Source organism: Lithobates pipiens, unplaced genomic scaffold, assembly GCF_037356315.1.
Source record: "Lithobates pipiens isolate NorthernLeopardFrog02 unplaced genomic scaffold, aLitPip1_a1.2 Scaffold_19, whole genome shotgun sequence".
In the NCBI taxonomy this organism is placed as follows: domain Eukaryota; kingdom Metazoa; phylum Chordata; class Amphibia; order Anura; family Ranidae; genus Lithobates; species Lithobates pipiens.
In genome coordinates, this window is record NW_027507764.1 from 345,784,108 (window position 1) to 345,806,793 (window position 22,686).

General features: G+C 42.7%; 1 protein-coding gene across 2 annotated transcripts in view; it reads left to right on the plus strand.

The window, feature by feature from the left end:
• The window catches only part of LY86 (lymphocyte antigen 86), an 82,196-nt gene that overhangs the window by 40,617 nt on the left and 18,893 nt on the right, over positions 1-22,686 (plus strand). For both annotated transcript variants that reach the window (XM_077492145.1, XM_077492146.1), the window contains exon 2: positions 22,000-22,086. In XM_077492145.1, coding sequence (XP_077348271.1) covers positions 22,000-22,086 — 87 coding nt within the window. The remainder of the gene's footprint in view (positions 1-21,999; positions 22,087-22,686) is intronic.

The window sequence follows — 22,686 nt, forward strand, 5'->3', positions numbered from 1 at the left end:
CCTTTCACTGCAATTATAGCTGCAAATCTTTTTGGGGATGTCTCTACCAGCTTTGCACATCTAGAGAGTGGAATGTTTGCCCGTTTTTCTTTGCAATATAGCTCAAGCTCTGTCAGATTGGATGGAGAGCATCTGTGAACAGAGATTTTCAAGTCTTGCCACAGATTCTCAATTGGATTTAGGTCTGGACTTTAACTGGGCCATTCCAACACATGAATATGCTTTAATCTAAACCATTCCATTGTAGCTCTGGCTTAAAGTTTAGGGTTGTTGTCCTGCTGGAAGGTGAACCTCTGCCCCAGTCTCAAGTCTTTTGCACACTGTTTTCTTCTAATGCCTCGTACACGCGATCAAACAATCCGGTGGAAAAGTCCGGCGGACAATCCCGCCGTGTGTGGGCTCCGGCGGACTTTTTTTACCCAAAAGTCCAGCGGACTAAGAAAGTATTTTTGCACTCCAATCTGCAAATCCGGTGGGGACTCGCATTTCGGCGGACAATCCGGCCGTGTGTGTGCTAGTCCGCCGCACTTTGAAATGACCCGGAGAAAAGTCTGCTCATTTTGAGCGCGTCTCCAGGTAGCCGGGTCCAGTGAAGGAGGCGTCGCTGGCCCCGTCAACTGGTATGGACTTAAAGGGGAACCCCTACGCCGAAAAATCAGACCCTTATCCGAGCACTTTACCCGGCCGGCCAGGAAAGAGAGTGGGGACGAGCGAGCCCCCCCCCCCCTCCTGAGCCGTACCAGGCGGCGTGCCCTCAACATGGGGGGGATGCCTTGTCCCCATGTTGATGAGGACAAGGGCCTCTTCCCGACAACCCTGGCCGTTGGTTGTCGGGGTCTGCGGGCAGGGGGCTTATCGGAATCAGGGAGCCCCCTTTAATAAGAGGGCCCCTGGATCCCGGACCCCACCCTATGTGAATGAGTATGGGGTACAATGTACCCCTACCCATTCAACTGTGAAAAAAGTAAAAAAAAAAACACAACACACAAGGGTTAAAATTGTTTATTGCACATCTCCGGGGGTCTTCTTCCGTCTTCGGGGGTCTTCTCGCCGGACTCCTCCGCTATCTTCTGCTCTTTTGCTAGCTCTTTCACTAGCGGAGGAGCCCGGCTTTCTTATTCACCGCCGCCCTCTTCTTCCGACTTTGGGGGTCTTGTCCCCCTCTTCGGTTCTTCTTGCGCCGCTGTCGCCGTCTTCTGTTCTTCTCTTCTTCTCTTCAGATGTTGCCTCGTCGCTGTCACTGAGTCCATTCATTTCAAAAGTACGGCGGATAGTCCGGCGGACTTAGTACGCCGTATTAGTCCTCTGAAAAAGTGCCGTGTGTGGGAAAGTAGCTCGTTCGGAAAGTCCGGCGGACAGTCCTATGGAAAGTCCGCCAGACTAAGTCCGCCGGATAGTCTGCTACGTGTGTACGCGGCATAAGTCTGCCCTGTATTTGGCTCCATCCATCTTCCCATTAATTCTGACCACCTTCCCTGCCCCTACTGAAGAAAAGTATCCCCACAACATGATGCTACCACAATCATATTTCACATTGGGGATGGTGTGTTCAGGGTGATGTGCAGTGTTGGTTTTCCGCCACACATAGCATTTTGCTTTTATGCCAAAAAGTTAAATTTTGGTCTCATCTCACCAGAGCACCTTCTTCCACATGTTTACTGTGTCCCCCACATGGTTTCTAGCAAACTGAAAACGCAACTTTTTATGGCTTTCTTTCAACAATGGCTTTCTTCTTAAGACTCTTCCATAAAGGCCAGATTTGTGGAGGATACGACTAATAGTTGTCCTGTGGACAGATTCTCCTACCTGAGCTGTAGATCTCTGCAGCTCCTCGAGAGTTACAATGTGCCTGTTGGCTGCTTCTCTGATTAATGCTTTCCTTGCTTGGCAAGTCAGTTTAGGTGGACAGCCATGTCTTGGTAGATTTGCAGTTGTGCCATACTCTTTCCATTTTCTGATGATGGATTGAACAGTGCTCCGTGAGACGTTCAAATCTTGGGATATTTTTTTATAACCTAACCCTGCTTTAAACTTCCCCAAAACTTTAGCCCTGACTTGTTTGGTGTGTTCATTGGCCTTCACGATACTGTTTGTTCACTAAGGTTCTCTAACAAACCTCTGAGGGCTTCACAGAACAGCTGTAATTATACTGAGATTAAATTACACACAGGTGGACTCTATTTATTAATTAGGTAGCTTCTGAAGGCAATTGGTTTCACAAGATTTTAGTAATGGGTATCAGAGTAAAGGGGGCTGAATATAAATGTAGGACCCTCTTTTTAGATATTTATTTGTAAAAAATGTTGAAAACCATTTATCATTTTCCTTCCACTTCACAATTATGTACCACTTTGTGTTGATCTATCACGTAAAATCCCAATAAAATAAATTTACGTTTTTCATTGTAACATGACAAAATGTGGAAAATTTCAAGGGGTATAAATACTTTTTCAAGGCACTGTAGCTATAGATGTGAAATAAAGTTTTTCGTACAGCTCTGTGGTGAAATGCTGGCTTATCTATTTATTTATATCGGTCTTAAAGGAGAAGTTGGGCCAAAGCTCTTTTGGCCCTACTTCTCCTGTGGGTCACAGGTGCGCACTTAGTTCTGCACTCATGTGATCCTTATTCAACCGACAGTGGATTAAATTCCGCTGTCGGCTGATGTCACTGAGCCAGTTCAGACTCTGAAGCAATTCCGACTTTAATTTTGGGATCCATCCAGATGCCTGAGCAGCAGCTGGCTCAGCCTCTCAGCCCACCGCTGCGAGCCTGATCCAGCCTCTCTTGTCCCGTGTACAGCCTAGCACTCCAGTGAGCCCTGGAAGGACAGAGCTGACTATCGGTGACTGACAGTCACCGCTCTCTTCTCACTGAAGACTGAGAACTGAGTGATCAGCGATCATTCGGGTCTTTGTTTTAGAGGCAGTTAGGAACAAATGCAGCATCGGACCAAAGTTGCATCTGCCTATATGAGTATGTTTTTTTTTTTTTAATCCCATACTTCTCAACAGTGAGGCAAGGCTTACATACTGAAGGCTGTGAAGAAGTGCTTCCTTACATGTCTACCAGTGTGGCTTCTTGGAGGTGACCTTCCTAAAGAAATGCTGTCCTAGCAGAGTGGTGTGAAGAAAAGCACCAAACCACTTAGCTGGAACACTGGTAAGCGCACTTTCCCAGGACAATAGGTGGTCTCCAAGGATGTCCACTATGGTCCCTAAACTGTGCCTTTTCATTGTGTCCCTATTGCTAAACCAATTTTTCCCTCTATCTGGGTCTCTATCTCTCCCATCTCTACCTGAAACTTCCCACACAGCTGCCCAACAATGACAAAGTAGGGGCAGGGCTGGTGCAAGGATTTTCGGCACCCTAGGCAAAACCTCATTTTGCCACCCCCCCCACCTATCTTTTTAACGAAGCACCCATCAAATGTAGCCTCACCAGTGCCCATCAAATGCAGCCTCACCAGCACCCATCAATGCAGCTTCACCAGCGCCCATCAATGCAACTTCACCACTGCCCATTAATGCAGCCTCACCAGCACCCATCAAATACAGTCGGAACCAGCATCCATCAAATGCAGCTTCACCAGTGGCCATCAATTCAGCCTCACTGGCGCCCATCAAATACAGTCTCACCAGTGCCCATAAAATGCAGCCTCACCAGCACCCATCAATGCAGCTTCACATGTGCCCATTAATGCAGCCTCACCAGCGCCCATCAAATGCAGCCTCACCAGTGCCCACCAATGCAGCTTCACATGTGCCCATTAATGCAGCCTCACCAGCGCCCATCAAATGCAGCCTCACCAGCGCCCATCAATGCAGCTTCACCAGCGCCAATCAATGCAGCTTCACCAGTGCCCATTAATGCAGCCTCACCAGCGCCCATCAAGAGCAGCCTCACCAGCGCCCATCAATGCCGCTTCACCAGCGCTTATCAATGCAGCTTCACCAGTGCAAATTAATGCAGTCTCACCAACTCCCATCAAATGCAGCCTCACCAGCACCCATCAATGCCGCTTCACCAGCGCCCATCAATGCAGATTCAACAGTGCCCATTAATTCAGCCTCACCAGCGCCCATCAAATGCAGCCTCACCAGCACCCATCAATGCAGCTTCACCAGTGCCCATCAAATTCAGCCTCACCAGCACCCATCAAATGCAACCTCACAAGCGCCCATCAAATGCAGCCTCACGAGCACCCATCAAATGCAGCCTCATGAGCACCCATCAAATGTAGCCTTACCAGCGCCCATCAAATGCAGCTTCACCAGCGCCCATCAAATGCAGTCTAACCAGCACCCATCAAATGTAGCCTCACCAGTGCCCATGAAATGCAGCCTCACTAGCGCCCATCAAATGCAGCCTCACCAGTGCCCATCGAATGCAGCTTCACCAGCGCCCACCAAATGCAGCCTCACCAGTGCCCATTAATGAATGTTTACTTGCTTCCATTCATTCGGTTGGGAGTTGGGACACAGACAGTCCTTTGCCATTGCTGCGTCTCTGATACTACGTGTGAACGAAGTGGCAGCTCCCTGCTGATGCTGAGACTTAGTTGCTTGCTGCAGAGAGAAGACAGTAGGAAAACCAGTGGCCGGGCGCCCTAGGCGGCTGCCTAGTTTGCCTAGTGGTAGCACCGGCCCTGAGTAGGGGGCTATATAAAACTGCTCCATGTTGGCTAGACCAAATGCTCTTGATTGCTCTAAAGATGGTGCTTTAAGATTTATAATTGATTCTGCTTTTATGTAGAATCTCTGAGCAGGTCTTATCAACCAAAAAGTCAGTAAAACAGCCAATTATATATAAAAAAAAATCATTAACTTACCCTTTACCTTTATTTTATTTTTAAATGCTTCTTTTTTTCTGCTGTCTTCTGTGAAAGAAGTTGCGGCTCATGGGATCTTGATGTCAAGCTCACTAGATTTGTGTGAAATACTATAGCTTATTAAAGATTTCAGACAAAGCATAAGGGGTCATTTACTATAGCGCCATGGCGCTAATTGCCGCAAATGATCGCTAATTAGCACTAACACGGTATTCACTATATCGCTGGGGAAAAAATACTCCCAAAATCAAATTTACTATAGCTCCCTGAAAACAAAAAGCACCCAAACCCTTACTCTGCTAAAATCTAGAGTAGTGCACATGGAAATAATGTTTAGAGCTTGATATAATTGCCTAAATGGTACTGAAATATGCAGTATATTGTTTAAAGATAATCTATGTAAAAAAATTATTTCTACACTGAAATATCTTTAAAAGTCTGAGAAGAGATAAATTCCCCTGTACAACTAGGTACCAGCACAACTGAGCATGCCCAGACCTGTAAATTACTTGTATTTTAACTCCCATGGCTTTTTTACAGGGCGCTATAGTAAATACCAAAATTAGTGCTGGGCTAAAATGCATTTTTGAGAGTGAAAATCGGCACACATGTGGTCCAATGCAAGTTTCAGCCATTGATTCTAATGGTAAAATTGTAACTTCCCCAAATACATACCTTTAATGTTGAGATGAAATGTATCTTTCTCTAAAATAATTTTTCCTTGCAACAAAGTTGCTTCTAATTCAACTATTTTGATTTTAAGACTGCTAGAATGTATATTTTTCTCTGTCTCTTTCACTTGTTACTCTCCATCTCACAAAAATCTTAAGGCTCGGTTCACACCAGACGCGGCACGACTTGCCGCGCCGCGACCTGCCGCGACCTCAGCGGCGACTTTCAAAATGATTTCTGTATAGAAGTCAATGCAAGTCGCCCGAGGTCGCCGCAAAAGTAGTACAGGAACCTTTTTTCTAAGTTGGAGCGACTCGAGTCGCTCCTACTAGAACGGTTCCGTAGTACAGAACGGGGGTGACTTGTCAGGTCGCGGCGCGGCAAGTCGTGCCGCGTCTGGTGTGAACCGAGCCTTACCCAAACTCACACAGGGGTCTTTATAAACCACAAACAATACCATTGCTGATGTAAATTTAAAATGAGTCACAATTTAGTGTTTTTTTTTATTATTTCCAAATAATCATAATTTGAGCCAACAAAAATTGATATGTGTACCAACATCAGAAATCAAAATGTAATTTCCAAAAATTAGAGGGTTCTCATCACTATTCTACACTCACCCACCAAATATCAAAGAATAAATCAAAAAGAATAACTCTTGAGTAATGTAATTCCACCACCTACAGTATATGTCCAAAGAAATGCAGTATATGTTTATTTATGTGTTGGAGTTTTCCACATGTGGCAGCTCTGTGGCTTAGAGGTTTGAACTTCATTCTTCTGCTTAGCATCTCTGAGGGTCTGGGTTTGAATCCCAAACATGCTGCTTCATGTAGAGAAGTTGTCTCATCTCCCTATGTTGTTAAACATAACTCCTGAATCAGGTCCTAAAACTATGTCTACATGTAGTATTTATGTGTTGGAGGCTTCCATCACCATTGAAAATCTTGCCAGATACACTATTTAGCCAAAAGTATTGGGCACCTGCCTTTATGCACACATGAACTTTAATGGCAGCCCAGTCTTAGTCCATAAAATGTGATTTCACCCACCCTTTGCAGCTATAACAGCTTCTGGGAAGGCTGCCCAGGCTGTCCAGGAGGTTTAGTGTGTCTATGGGAATGTTTGACCATTCTTCCAGAAGTGCATTTGTGAGTTAAGGCACCAATCTTGGATGAAAAGGCCTGGTTCACAGTCTCTGCTCTAATTCAGCCAAAAGGTGTTCCATCGGGTTAAGGTCAGGACTCTGTGCAGGCCAGTCAAGTTCCTCTACCCCAAACTCCCTCATCCATGTCTTTAATGGGCCTTGCTTTGTGCACTGGTGTGCAGTCATGTTGGAACAGGAAGGGGCCACCCCCAAACTGTTCTCACAAAGTTGGGAGCATGGAATTGTCCAAAATTCTTGGTATGCTGATGCCTTAAGAGTTCCCTGCACTAATTTCTATTGGTATAAGATATTGCACTTCCCCAAAATCACCACCCCCAAAACCAATTAAAAAGAAGAAAGAAAAGAGAAAAAACAACAAGCTCAATAATGTACTTTTATTTTACCAGCAGAAACACAATTATGTACATTCATTTACTAGCATAAAAAATATATATTCTACAGGATATGTGGTGCTACATTTAGCAAAACAGTTAGCAATTGGGTTTTAAGGGCCCTGCTCATGGGAGCTTACAATCTAAAATGTCTCTAAACCTTTGAGTCGATACAGTTTTACTTTCAGTGTATAATGGGCAACACATTTCATAGTACAACTACTCACCCACCAACCCACATCACATGTTTATCTGCAAGATTATAGAAACATACTTAACAGTCATTTTTACAAAGCATTGCAACATAACATTAAAAAAGGCACATATTCAAACTATAACACCCACCACCACCCCAAAATCCACACACATACATTGTTGACCATGTTCTGCTGGAATATGCATTTCTGCGTACATGATTAAGCAATGAGATCAAAAAGGAAAGGCTCAGCAGATGTTCCTAAACCACGAATGCATGGTCAGACAGGAATACACACACAACATTGACAGCATGGCCACATAAACCCACTTTTTATGGAAAAAAATCACATGAATTTCAACAAACAGCCCTAGTTGGGCATTTGTCATTATGAACAATATCATAGCAAAAAACCTGGCCTCTTCTCAGACCAAATGAACGTGTATGTCTAAAGTGATTGCACCTGATGAGCAGGACACACAATACTATAATAATACTATTTGCAACTGTGTTAGCCCTTGGCTATGTGCATCAAATCTCCAACTATAAGCCAAAGATCGAAGTCCATTTGCATGCACATAAACAAAGCAACAGTTTTCGAAGCATATGTACCTGTGCAGTGTAAAACCTACAATTTTAAATGTCCAAGTCCCTGGGCATGATTAGTGCTAACAAACATTAACATCAAACAGTCCCTGGCTGCAATGAGATTCCAATCTAAAGCCCAAAACTAACTTTCTTACATTAGAGACTATTTTGACAGAAGACAAATAAAATGTCAGCATGTCTTTGGATTGTGGTGAGAAACTGACACAGGGAGAACATATAAACTTCAAAACAAGTATTAGCATGTTGGGGAATTGAACCAGCAACCCCAGTGCTAAGACAGAATTGCTACCCACTTAGCCAGTGAGCAGCCTCACACATGTAGTCTGCTTCTCTGTGGTGTGAACCAGCCCTAATTCCATAGCCATGCTCAGTGTAACAAGCAATATAAAATATATTGTCCTAAGTATTGGGACACATGCCTTTATACGCATATGTTGTGTTTAGGTCAGGACTCTGTGCAGGCCAGTCAAATTCCTCCACTCCATACTCACTCATCCATGTCATTATGGATCTTGCTTTGTGCAATGGTCCAAATCATTTGCTGGAGGGGGGATTATGATGTGGGGTTGTTTCTCAGGGGTCTGGCTTGGACCCCATGATTTCCATTCATAACTATGCAACTTCACCTATGTTCCCATTGCTCTGAATTGAGATGTCAAATTTCAGGCCAAATTGGTGCCTATTGGCAGCAATGGAACTGTCTGAATTGGTGCGACACCCCACCAATTCCAAAAAGTAGTAGCTGCACTACTTCGACTTCAGGGGGTTATTTCTTACCTCCCAACTTTTTGAGACAGGAATGAGGGACACCTATTAGCAAAAGTATGTAGGCATAGGACACACACCCTAAGGGTCCTTTCACACGGGGCGGATCAGTTCTGATCCGCCCCGTGGATGTCCGTTTGCTCAGCGGGGATCACTCCGCCGATCCCCGCTGAGCAGGGAGATGACAGGTCTGTCTCCGCACACTGTGCAGGGACGGACCTGTCACAGCGCCGCTCTCCCCTATGGGAGATCGGATGACGACGGACCGCAGTGCCCGTCGTCATCCGATCCGATCCGCAGACGGATGGAAAAATAGCTTTTTCCTCCGTCACACTTTTTCGGATCGGAGCGGGTCGGATGTCAGCGGACATGTCACCGCTGACATCCGACGCTCCATAGAGCTCTATGGAGCACCCGTTCAGGTCCGCCTGAAAAACTGACAGGCGGGCCTGAACGGGACGTTAGTGTGAAAGGGGCCTAACGCGCCTCTTTAACCACTTCAATACAGGGCACTTTCTCCCCCTTCCTTCCCAGCCCAATTTACAGCTTTCATTGCTCTACCGCTTTCAGTGACAATTGCGCAGTCATGCTACACTGTACCCAAATGAAATTTTTATCATTTTGTTCGCACAAATAGAGCTTTATTTTGGTGTTATTTATTCACGGCTCCGTTTTTTATTTTTTGCAATATAAGCGCAAAAAAAGCGGAAATTTGGAAAAAAAACTATATTTTCTTTTTTCTATTTAAAAAAAAATCAAATAAAATCAAATTTTGTCATAAATTTAAGCCAAAATGTATTCTGCTACATGTTTTTGGTAAAAAAAATTCCGTTAAGTGTATAATAATTGGTTTGTGTGATCACGGACATATGTACGCAAATGATCATGTACATATGTGTGCAGGTGATCACGTACATATGTGTGCAGATAATCATTGGGACATGTGATTTTAGTGGGACATATGTAGGGGACATGTTTTATTATTAGGGACATGTGTTTTTATTATTTGGGGACATGTGTGTTTTGGGGACATATGTGGGGACATTGTGTTTATACTTGTGTGTTTACACTAGACTGATGAACAGTGAGTAAAAAGCTGTAAAAAACAGCTCATAGTCACTGATCATCAGCCGGCTGCAGCGATCTGCTCTCCTCTCCTCAGCGATGACTTCTGTGTGAGGAGAGGAGGAGCCGATTGCCTAACAACCGGCTGCTTGTTTACATCACATGACGGCCGTGATTGGACACGGCTGTCATGTGATCAGGAGGGCCAATCACAGAGCCCTCCTGCCGATCTGAGATGTGCCGTGTCCGGGTGACACGAGCACATCGGTATCGCGCTGCTGCGCGGGCATGTGCTATCCCGCTCCTTCTGAAGGACGTTCCTGAACGTCCTATCAGAAGTAGACGGCTCCCACCCGTCCGTATATGTGCATTGCCCGGGTGGGAAGTGGTTAAAGGAGAATTATTAAAAAATGTATAAAAAAAGATTAGTTAAACCCCCAAGTGCTTTTTTTTACCTATAATATTCCTTTAGATTGGCTTTGGAAATGTACAAATGCAGCAATTTAGAAATTATATAAAAAGGTTTAGCACTGGGAAACTCTTTTTGAAAGATAAAAAGTGAATTTTATATACAACTATATAGATCAGAACAAAATGAGGGACAAATGAGGAGAAAAGAGGGATCGATGGACTTTGCTCCAAATCAGGGACAGTTGGGACTTATATGATTTCACTAGACATCTGTGCAGGAAAGTGCACTGATGTCTCTGAAATCGCTAACAAAGTCAGGCTGAGGCCCCTTTCACGATTGTGTGATTTTTCCTGTGACAGAGTCGCATTACAAGTCATACCCCATGATTTTCAATGAGTACTATTCATATCTGTGCGACTTAAAGTAACACCGATTTCACAGTAGTCCCTGTACTACTTTGGTCCAACTTTGATGCGAGTTGAGGTCCCTAGACCTCAAGTTTACACAGGCATTCCCTGAAATCATGACAAAATTGCCACCGCAAAATCACGGGAAAATCGCAGCAACTTTCACTTAGACTCCTGCATCTACAGACCTTAAGATAGGCATTGCTTAAAGTCGCATCAAATCTCGGCAAAAAAGTGCTGACTTTCAGGTCGCACAAGTGTGAAAGGGGCCTAAGTGACTGTGCTGTGTACTATTATATCTAGAATATAAAGTAGTCCCACCATCAAAAACTAGAAAACATATGTTCTCAATATAATTGTGCTCAAATGGCTGAAAATCACATAGATGGTATCACCTAATGAAAGCTTGCATTGTACTCGGCACTCAACATGGGGAAGGTGCTGTTGATGGGGACAAGGGCCTCTTCCCGACAACCCAGCCAGCCCAGCTGTATGGGTCTGCAGGCAGGGGGTTTATCAGAATTTGGAAGTCCCCTTTAACATGTGAATTGATATGGAGTGCATCGTACCCCTACTGGTCACCAAAAAAAGCAGTGAAATGTAAAACAAACAATAGCTGTTTTTTGACTAGTCCTTTATTGTAAAATAGCTCTGAGCCATCTTTTTCCCTGGGGCATCTTCTCCTGCAGCTGTCTCTCCCATGCCATCTTCTCCCTGAGCTCTCTTCTCCCCAAACAGTCTCTCCTGACACTGCTGTGTTATCTAGGGGCGAGGCGCATGCCCGACGGCTGCGATGTCCAATTTCCAGTAATACAGAGCAGAGACGTCGATCTGTGTTTGTAAACACACAGATCCATGTCCTGTCAGGGGAGAGGAGACACAGAGGAATAGCAATCGGTCTCCTCCCCTTGTGAGTCCCCTCCCCTACAGTTAGAATCACTCCCTAGGTAACACATTTAACCCCTTTATTGCTCCCTAGTGTTAACCCCTTCCCTGCCAGTGTCATTTATACAGTAATCAGTGCATTTTTATAGTACTGATCGCTGTATAAGTGTGAATGGTCCCAAAATAGTGTCAAAAGTGTCCAATATGTCCACCGCAATGTCACAGTCACGATAAACAGATCGCTGCCATTACTAGTGTCAAGATATGAAGACATATGTAACACATATCTGTATATAACCCAGAGTTCCCCTTCAATATAAGAATGTATTTCTTTATATGATGTTTTTTAATTCTTCTTGGGTATTCTCAATATTGCAACACATATCTTGTTATTCACTTGTTATTGTTATTACTTGTTATTTGCTTCACATGAGATTATTCCCAGAAATGATGTTCAAATGTTTTTATGGAAAATACCTGTTGATAACATAACTTACCAAAAAGTCAGAATGACCTTTTAAAGTTGTTATTGTGTTATGGCGAAAATGACCATGTGAAATATGAAATAGATTATCCTGGAATGTATTGTGTATTTTCTAATTTCACTCTTTCCCACACATAGACAGTAATGTTATAATTTTCTTATAAAAACGCTGTTACAAATTGTAATATCATCACTTTCATCACTTTCCCTTTGGAAAGGAAGTGACGTGATCCTCTGTACGGAGATTGATTTTCTGAGTAAATATACATTGATGAATGCAACTTCGTAGAGGTCTTTTATTTCAAGGCTGTACATAACATTTGGTGACCCTGACGTTCTTCTTGTCTGCATCCCCACCTCCGGCTCTCAACCCGCAACAGGAGGGACAACAAAGAGGCCTCAGGTGAGAAAAATTTTATTTCTCATTATTATAAAGTACTATCTTTCTGTGCGGTTTTGAGGAGCCGGGTGGGGCTTGTTGAATACAGAAGGTAACACGTTCCTTTTTGATTTCAATGCATTCTGTCTATGTATGATTACTGAGAATAATAATGGTACCAATTATAGCTGATGCATGCAAATGTACGTACTTGTGTTTCTTTTTGTTGCCCTCAGAAATGACAATGTATATAGTTGTGTTATTAAGGGATGTGTAAGAGGCAGGTGCCACAATTTCTATGAGTGAATAGAAGGTGGTGAATGTTGAATTTTTTGTGTGATTTTTTGAGAAACGTTTGTGGTCCTAAGGCGGATAGGTTTGCCTTCAGCGGATAGCCACAAATGGGTGAATGACCTGCTGTATGTTCTCTGGAATAGGGAGTTGAGAGAGACTAGCCTATTACCACTCAGAAAGGAGACGTCCTTCTGAGAGTAGAACAAAGTGAGATATCTCAATATATGTACTGGGCTGCTGGTACACAGCCGTAAGAAGTAAAAAGTAGAGCTCTCAGTCCCGGAGCTCTAAACTATTGTCATTTCTGAAAGGGGTAACAGGAAAAACAAAGAAAATGGGAAATTTGCTTGGAAAAAATATTTTACCGGTAATGAATACTTTTGGGTTAACAAAAAAAAGGGCAAAGAAATTATTAAAAATAGCAAAGAAAACAGGGTTAAATGTATCAAAGTTGCATCCAAGCGCTCCTATCATCAAGATGATGGTAAGTGGAGAGCCGGACGCTTTAAAGCATCATGTAAAGTGGTGTAAAATTACAAAAAGGGAATACAAAAAGGACCCGTCTAAATGGTGGCCTCCACAAGGTGCATTTGACACCCCAACAATTGATGCGTTATTTAATTTACTTTTCAAAATGTCTGATTGTGGGGGGATTGAATGTTTGGCTGCTTGGGAAGAAGAGTCCCGAAAGAATCTAAAGCCACCCCCTTATAAAATGTGTACTGAAAAAACTGCTCTGCATCTGGAAGATGAAGAGGAGCTTCCCAATGCTTGGGCATCCCCGTATGAGTCCGCAAGAAGGGATTTAGAAGTAGCATCTAGAGCAGCATCTGCCCCTATAGGTGAAGTTGATCCTGTAGAGGAAAGGGAAGAAGACACGGGAGAACAAAGTGCTCCCTACCCGCCTTTTCAGGTTACCCCTCAGCAGCAGCAAGCTGTTTCCAGCTTCTCACAGGAGGGAAGGAGTCGAAGGCTAGAGGGAGCCCAAGGGACTTCCCAGCGGAGGAGTAGTTTGGGATCTTCATTAGATAGAAGTGAGGGGGTAATATTTGATAAAGATGGACAAATTTGGCAGTACACTCCATCAAGGCCAAATGCTTTAGCAAAATTCACAAAGGTAGATCAATCACATAGCCCCCTAAGACAGATAAATCAAAAGTATAGCCCAGTAACTACAAGGCAAAAGGCAGCAAAACAGAAAACAACTCTGGGGGTACTGCATACTCCAGAAAGAAAAAGAGAAACAAGAGAGTTGCTTAGGTCTCTATTAAGAGAAAAGCCACTAGAGCAGATGCCCCTAAGGGAAGTAGCCCTGCCAGGAGGGATAGTGGGAGATCACTATGTAGCTAATATGGCCCAGGTTTATGTCCCGTGGAAGCCTAGTGAAATAAGAGCTATTGTAGCAGAATTGCCCAACATGGAAAAATGCCCTAAGAAATGGTATAGAAAAATGATGTGGATGGAAAGGACTCAGCAAGCCACATATATAGATATGTGGATCTTGATTGATTGTGCAATACCTGAGAAGTATGTGGATGTCTGGAAGGTTTTTGCTCAAAAGAAGGGTGCCTGTCAGGAGGGAGTATTGAAGGTAGAAGAAGATGGGGCGGAAGCATATGAAAAAGCTGTTGATAGATTAAATGAGATTTTGAAAGACTGGGTTACAACTACGTTTGATAAGGGACAAGATATGCGAGTGTTAATGGATGTTGTTCAAAAGAAAGGTGAGGATGTATTAGATTATTGGAATAGGTTCAAGGATGCTATACAGAAGCACACAGATTGGATGGTTGATGATGAAGCTGATATGAAACGTCCTGAGTTAGTGAATGTGTTGGTAGGAGGAATGTTGCCTGAAATAAGAGAAGAAATAGAGCTTAGAACTGTAGGATGGAGAAAGAAGGCTGCCCCAGATTTGGTTGATATAGCACAAGCAGCCTATGAGGTGCTCCAAAAGAGAAAGGATAAAATAGAGAAGAAAGAGAAATCTAAAATAATGAATGTGCAAACTCCCGAAGTCAGAGGAAAGATCTCTGAGCCCAAAGGAATACCAGTTTCTACGGTGCAGGTATCACCTCAGGGTATGCCTGTAGCTGATCCTCCCTATCCACCCTCAGGTGTAGTATACATTTCTAATTATGGTGTTCCCCAAAATAGACTAACTAATTGGAAACAAAATGAAATGCCCCGCAGGAATCCTAAAATACAATCCAGATATCAACAGATCATTCCAAATATACCTAGACCTGCGGCTCCCCAGCTTCGTGCTCCACCCACCTGCTTTAAGTGTGGTGTGGGGGGTCACCTGGCACGGGATTGCCGGAGGCGCTAGGAGGAGGCGGAATGTGGTGATAATACGGAGGACCAAACAGTGTACCAGGCATTGGCAGCTATTGAAATTGATTCAGGTGAAGAGCCGATGATCATGATAAATGTCAATGGCATTAACCTGTATAGCTTAATTGACACAGGTGCTTCGAGATCCCTTTTGAATGTCCTTGACCTTGACCTGCCGCTCTCTAATGAGAAAGTCTCATTGGTGGGGGTGAGTAATAATGTTATCTCAGCAGAGGTTACTAAACCTGTGCGAGTAACTTTGGGTGGACATTCAACAGAGCATTCCTTCGTATTGTCTCCACATTCCCCCTGTAATTTAGTAGGTAGAGATTTGCTGTCAAAAATGGGAGTGACCATTGCTTTATCCCCAGGGAAAACTATAGTGGATATACCCAGTGGAATGGAGCAGGAGGCTGCTGATCTCCTGTTCATGCCCTTATCAGTGAGGGAAATGGAAAAGGAGGGGGGGATACCAGAGGGAGTAAAGCAACAAATTAACCCCTCCATTTGGGTGACTGGCGCTAACACGCCTGGCCTCATGCAAGTTTCTCCGGTAAGACTAAAAAGAGACCCTACACTGCCAGTACCTAGACTACCTCAATACCCCTTATCCCCAGATTCAGTAGAAGGTATAAGGCCAGTGATAGAAGAGCTACTACAGGAGGGGGTACTCACCCCCTGTAGGAGCCAGGCTAACACTCCTATTTATCCAGTACCAAAACCCATGAAAGCTGGTGAGGGGAGTTGCAGGTGGAGGTTGGTACATGATTTACGTGCAGTTAATAAAGTGATTGTTCCATCTGTACCAGTGGTACCTAATCCTTCGACAATTTTGGCAACGATACCTCCCTCTGCTACTCATTTCACAGTAATTGATTTAGCTTCAGCATTCTTCAGTGTCCCTGTTCATCCAGAGGACCAATGGCTTCTAGCTTTCACGTTTGAGAAAAAACAGCTAACCTGGACACGGTTACCTATGGGATATCATGACTCCCCTAGCTGTTTTTCTCAGGCATTAAAGGACAAACTGGATGGGTGGCAGCCGCTCCATGGGTCCATCCTAATACAGTATGTGGATGATCTTCTATTGGCCTCATCGAATGAGGAAGCCTGTACTGAAGATTCTATATCCCTAATGAACTTTTTGGCCACTATTGGACAAAAAGTAGATGCTACGAAAGTGCAATGGGTTAAAACGAAAGTGCAATACCTAGGTCACTGCATCTCTCATGGCATAAAACACCTCACCGATAAAAGGAAACAGGTAATTGCTAAACAAAAAATGCCTGTAACCTTAAAACAATTAAGAGCATTTTTAGGACTAGTGGGCTATTGTAGACAATTTTTACCACAATATTCCACTATAATAGGTCCATTACAAGACTTGTTGAAAGGTCATACGAAAAGCAATTACAAATTTACCACAGAAGAGTTAACTCCAGCAGTTAAGGAAGCGTTTAAACAGATAAAGCAATCCTTGCTAACTGTACCGAGTCTGGGTTTGCCTGATTATAGCAAGGATTTTTATCTGTTTTGTACGGAGGTTAATGGACACGCCAATGGGGTTCTAACTCAACATTTCTGTGCCAGGCATCGCCCGGTAGGGTATTACAGTTACCCACTGGACAGTGTAGCCAGAGGTTTGCCTGGTTGCCTAAAATCAGTAGCGGCGGCTGCCCTGCTGGTAGAAAAAACTACTGACATTGTACTTGGAAATGACTTATACTTAATGTGTCCGCATGACTTGGAAGCTATGTTAAACAGTGCTTATACTAAACATTTTTCTGTCCAGAGAATAACCCACTATCACTTGATTTTGCTGTCAGCTTCTAATCTAAAAATTCAACGTTGCCAGACCTTGAATCCGGCCACCTTCTTGCCAGAAGATGACACCGAGGAGATTGAGGACTCATACTTGGCACATGATTGTGCTACCTCAATTGATGAAGTGACCAAACCCAGACCCGACCTATTGGATGAACCCATCTCAGGCCTGCCTCTGTGTGCTGACCTATTTGTAGATGGCTCATCCCTTAGAAGACCTGATGGATTGAATCTAGCTGCCTGTGCAGTAGTGAACGGAGAAGGTAAACTATTGCATGCTGAAGTCTTGCAAAATTCTAAATCAGCACAGGCAGCTGAACTTACTGCTATTTGTGTGGCTTTAGAGCTTGCTGAAGGTGACACTGTGAACATTTATAGTGATTCAGCTTATGCTGTGGGTATCTTGCACAGTTTTGCACAACTTTGGCAGGAAAGAGGTTATCTTACAGCTGCAGGAACTCCTATCCAACACAAAGAATTGATTGTTAGACTACTTACTGCAGTACAGTTACCCTTCAAAGTTGCAGTAATCAAGTGCAAAGCCCACACCAGAGCGGAGGATAGTGTGTCTATTGGGAATGCTTTAGCTGACGAACAGGCTAGAACTGTTATACATTCCTATGATGCATCTAACCTGATTTCTACTTTCACATTAATGGATCTACAAGTTGATCTAGCGGTACTATCAGCCTTACAAGACAGCTCGCCTCACAAATCTTCTTGGATCGCTAAAGGAGCGATCTGTGTAGAGGATGGATTATGGCGTTTCCATGGGAAATTAGTTGCCCCTCCGACTCTTTTTCCTTCTCTGTTTGCTTTGAGCCATGGGCCTTGCCATGTCTCAACAGGAGGGATGTGTCGGACGGTAAAAAAACACTGGTGGGCTCCAGGTTTCCACACATATGCTGTTAAGCAGGTTCAGGAATGTGTAACATGTCAAATGCATAATATTGGTAAACCAGTTCCCACTCCTATGAAGCATATTCCACATACTGAGGAGCCATTTCAAATTGTGCAAATTGACTTCTCAGATATGCCCCCTTGTGGCCGTTACCGGTATCTTTTGGTGTGCGTGTGTCAATTTTCGAACTGGGTTGAAAGCTTCCCCACTGCGAAGAATGATGCCCGTACGGTAGTTAAATGTCTTACTAGAGAATTAATACCACGGTTTGGTATAGGGGCTGTCATTTCCTCAGATAGAGGTACACACTTTGATAATAAACTAATGGCAGAAGTGGTGAATATTCTGGGGATAAGACAGCAGCTGCACACGCCATATAGGCCACAAGCTAGTGGGATGGTTGAACGCACTAACCAGACTTTAAAGAGATATCTTGCAAAAATAACTGCTAATGGGAAAAGCACATGGGTAGAAGCGTTGCCTATAGCTTTAGCTACCATTAGGACTACCCCTAAAGAAAAACACGGGCTATCACCCTTCGACATACTATTTGGAAGACCACCTCGGAGACTTCCTGCACCTTTGGCACCCCCAGAGACAGTAAATTTGAGAAATGGTCAAGATACCATGATAGACTATGTGCGCAGACTGGCAAATGTGTTTTCTGATACTTTTTCCAGAGCCAAAGCAGGACAACCAGTGGACACAAGTGACGGAACGCATGGACTAAAGTCAGGAGAGTGGGTGTACATCAAGAATCATACACCCCGGACCACTTTGTCTCCTAGGTGGAAAGGTCCGTTTCAGATCATTCTTGTATCTCCAACTGCAGTGAAGCTGAAAGACTACAAGTACTGGGTTCATGGTTCCCATTGTAAAAAGACTGTAGCTCCAAAGGAAGATACAGATCAGTCTGCTGGTAGCAGGTATTCTTCTTTACCCTTGCATTCTAGGTCATCACCGCCATTACTCGTGCCAGAGCCAGAAGACCCCAGAATGAATCTCCTGGGGCCTAGACCGAATGTGGCGTTATGGAGCATTATCCTCTGTGGTGGAGCGGTGGTGTGGATCACAGTAATGGCATTCGAATGGACATACCATAAAGAAAAGGGTAAGATACATGACACCTACCTTTTCAATGCCACTGTGACAAGTGAGAAATTGCAACCTGAAGAAAGCCGTAATCCCAATCAAAGAGCAAGAAGAGACACTCATGAGTATCATGTTAAATTGGGTGAACCCTTTCATAACTCCTTTGTGTCCATGCACCTACAGGCAGCAAAGAAACTGAACATTTCTAATTGCTGGATATGCACACACGCACCTATATCACATAAGACTATACCCTTATTAGGTGTTCCCAGCACATTGGCTGAAATAGAGAACAGTGCTCACTTTGAAGATGTAAGCAGAACTATGGTTGACAGAGTTGTTTCACTCCTGTTGTTCACTAATGCTCCAATGACAATCCCCTCTGTCTGCATAAACTTCACTCGAGAATATTCATCTGAGCTGCTTACTCAAGGTTTTCAAAGTACTACCAGACCTATTGGGAACTCTAACTGTATGGACAATGCTGAGATCAGATATTGGTTTGATGGTAAGGATACAGCATGGAGCACAGATCGGTATCAGGAACTACATGACTACACGCATCGACAACATTCTAGGCAAAACAATATGAAATTATTAATGTGTTTGCAGGGGTATAATTTCAAGAAGGCTTGTGCAGCTCCCCCAGGTTATTACTTTATATGTGGGAAGAAAGCATATAATTGGATCCCTTTAAATTCTATGGGGGTTTGTTATTTTGGGAGAGTAATACCTGCCACTTGGTATATGAGTAACGATGAGTTTAAGGAGTCCCAAATCCGCAAAATCCCCATACATCTTTTAAAAAGAGATTTAGATTCTCAGTCAGAACCTGGGGGGGAGGAAGAGAATCATGATGAGGTTGAAGATCCTGACATGAACAAGGAGGGTGAGACTAACATTGAGGTACCCCTAGTTAATGTTGAGGAAAATACTAATAACATTTATAATAGTGACCTTGGCACTAATATAGAGTCCCATGACAGGGAGATAAAGCCAATATTCTCCATACCATGGGTAAATAGATGTTGTATCAAAAAGGCATTCAGTTTCATCATTGATTTAGCTGACTTGATCGATAATATTACAGCATTGTATGATATGAACTTTGTGATGCTTGCCACTGAACTAAAAATGGTTAAAAAGGAGATGTTGCAGCACCGGCTGGTGCTGGATTATCTTACAGCGAGCCAGGGAGGAATATGCACCATAGTGGGAACAGGCTGTTGTAACTACATTGGAAATGATACTAAAGCAGAAGATGCTATCATTTCACATGTGGAGCAGGTACAACAGCTTAAGCTCAATTTTCGGAAAGAGCATACTGAAACTGCTTGGGTTGAAGGAAGCTGGGAAAGCTGGACTTCCTGGCTTAATCCTGCCAACTGGTTTTCAGGCATTGGAGGTTGGTTTGCTGGTATATTACATGGTATCCTATATATTGTTGGTATCATAGTACTTATAATCCTTATAATCAAATGTGCACCTATGTTATTCAAATGTTGTTTTAAAGTAACTACCACTTCTTGTTGCGCTATTTGGAAAGCTTGTACTAACACTGGTTCTTTTGAGCCCCAAAGGTCAAGAGTTAGAACTGCTCATGAGATGGTGGCTCGTATACCTGGAGGTCAACCCAGAGCCATAGAGGAAGTTTAAAGAGGGATACCCAAGGAATTATAAACATAGGAGGGATGTCAAGATATGAAGACATATGTAACACATATCTGTATATAACCCAGAGTTCCCCTTCAATATAAGAATGTATTTCTTTATATGATGTTTTTTAATTCTTCTTGGGTATTCTCAATATTGCAACACATATCTTGTTATTCACTTGTTATTGTTATTACTTGTTATTTGCTTCACATGAGATTATTCCCAGAAATGATGTTCAAATGTTTTTATGGAAAATACCTGTTGATAACATAACTTACCAAAAAGTCAGAATGACCTTTTAAAGTTGTTATTGTGTTATGGCGAAAATGACCATGTGAAATATGAAATAGATTATCCTGGAATGTATTGTGTATTTTCTAATTTCACTCTTTCCCACACATAGACAGTAATGTTATAATTTTCTTATAAAAACGCTGTTACAAATTGTAATATCATCACTTTCATCACTTTCCCTTTGGAAAGGAAGTGACGTGATCCTCTGTACGGAGATTGATTTTCTGAGTAAATATACATTGATGAATGCAACTTCGTAGAGGTCTTTTATTTCAAGGCTGTACATAACACTAGTAAAAAAATGAAATAATAAAAATACAATAAATCTATCCCCTATTTTGTAGACACTATAACTTTTGCACAAAGCAATCAATATACGCTTTTTGCTAAAAAAAAATGTTTACCGAAAATATGTAGAAAAATACATATTGGGCTAAACTGAAGAAACTTTTTTTTTTAAATTGGGATATTTATTATAGCATAAAGTAAAAAATATTGGGGGTTATTTACGAAAGGCAAATCCACTTTGCACTGAAAGTGCACTTGGAAGTGCAGTCTCCCTAAATCTAAGGGGTAGATCTGAAATGAGTGGAAGCTCTGTTGATTTTATCATCCAATCCTGTGCAAGCTAAAATGCTGTTTTTTATTTTCCTACAGCGACTGTACTTCCAAGTGCACTTTCAGTGCAAAGTGGATTTTCCTTTAGTAAATAACCCCCATTGTGCTTTTTTCAAACTTGTCACTTTTCTTTTGTTTATAGAGCAAGAAATAAAAACTGCAGAGGTGATCAAATACCACCAAAAGAAAGCTCTATTTATTGGGGGGAAAAAAATGATAAAAATTTAATTTGGGTACAGTGTTGCATGACCGCACGTTCGGTTGTTGAAATCTTAATTGCCTAAAATGGGCGCTATTACGCCCATTTAAATTTTCTAAAATGGGCACTATTAATAGCACCCGGTACTTCCCAGCGCTATAGTAAATGACCCTCATAGTGGCTTAATGTGAAACATTTAACTTTGTTACTTATCCCATTTATGATATTGTTGTATGGTTGACCCTTAAAAAGGACCTTTGTTGAAAGTTATACAGTGATTGCAACTTCCTTCCGGAGTACCTACAAAAAAATAAAAGAATGCTCTGCTTAATTATATTGGACCACACATATCAAAGTGTTGCACAGCCACCAATCGGACTCAGAGCTTGCAAATTAACACTGTTATTATCCAGAATAATTTGAATCAATTTAATTAACTGATTGTTGGTTGATACCAAAAAAGACAATTCTTAAATCTATCTCTTTTATTACTTGAAGCTCATTGTGTTGAATAATCAAGTTTCTTTTATCTTTAAACAGATCCCTTGCAAGACGCAGGGCTCAGCCTTAATCCTTGTACTAGTAATCTGCACGAGAACATGAACGTAACCCTTGGAGTGGTTTTAAGTAAGTAAATCAGGTTATATATTCAATACACCTTATATATCATAATGATTAAAAAACGTATAAACCCGAAACTTACAAGTTTTGGATAGAGTATGTAAAGGTTCAAACCCCAGGCAATTTTCCCTCTTTTTGTTGTCTTTGTCCCACTGGGTAGTTTTCTTCTTTACTTCCTGTACTGAAAACACAATAGAGAGTAAAATACAATCTCACCAGAGTGAAAGAAAATCCCCTCTTAGACATTTGTAATTGGAACAGGTGATTAGAAGATTTTTTTTCACCTCTGGTCTGGTGACAAATGTAAAAATTTGGATTTTCAGTTTCTGATACAGACATCGATCACTCTGACAAATTGAGAGGGTATATCTCTCCAGGGGGACACAGACAGCAATGTAAACCTAACTGCCATGTTAGGTTCACATACAATGTAAATACATAAATACTGTATGTATTTCATTAAACATACATTCCCGGGGGAATAACCCTGGAGTCCCTGGAAAGCCCCCCCCCCCCCACCTTCCCCGATCACATTGCACAGGTCACAGCATGGCAGATTGAAAGCAGAGGATGTAGGTGAGTGCTCGCTCCTGGTACACATGCTAT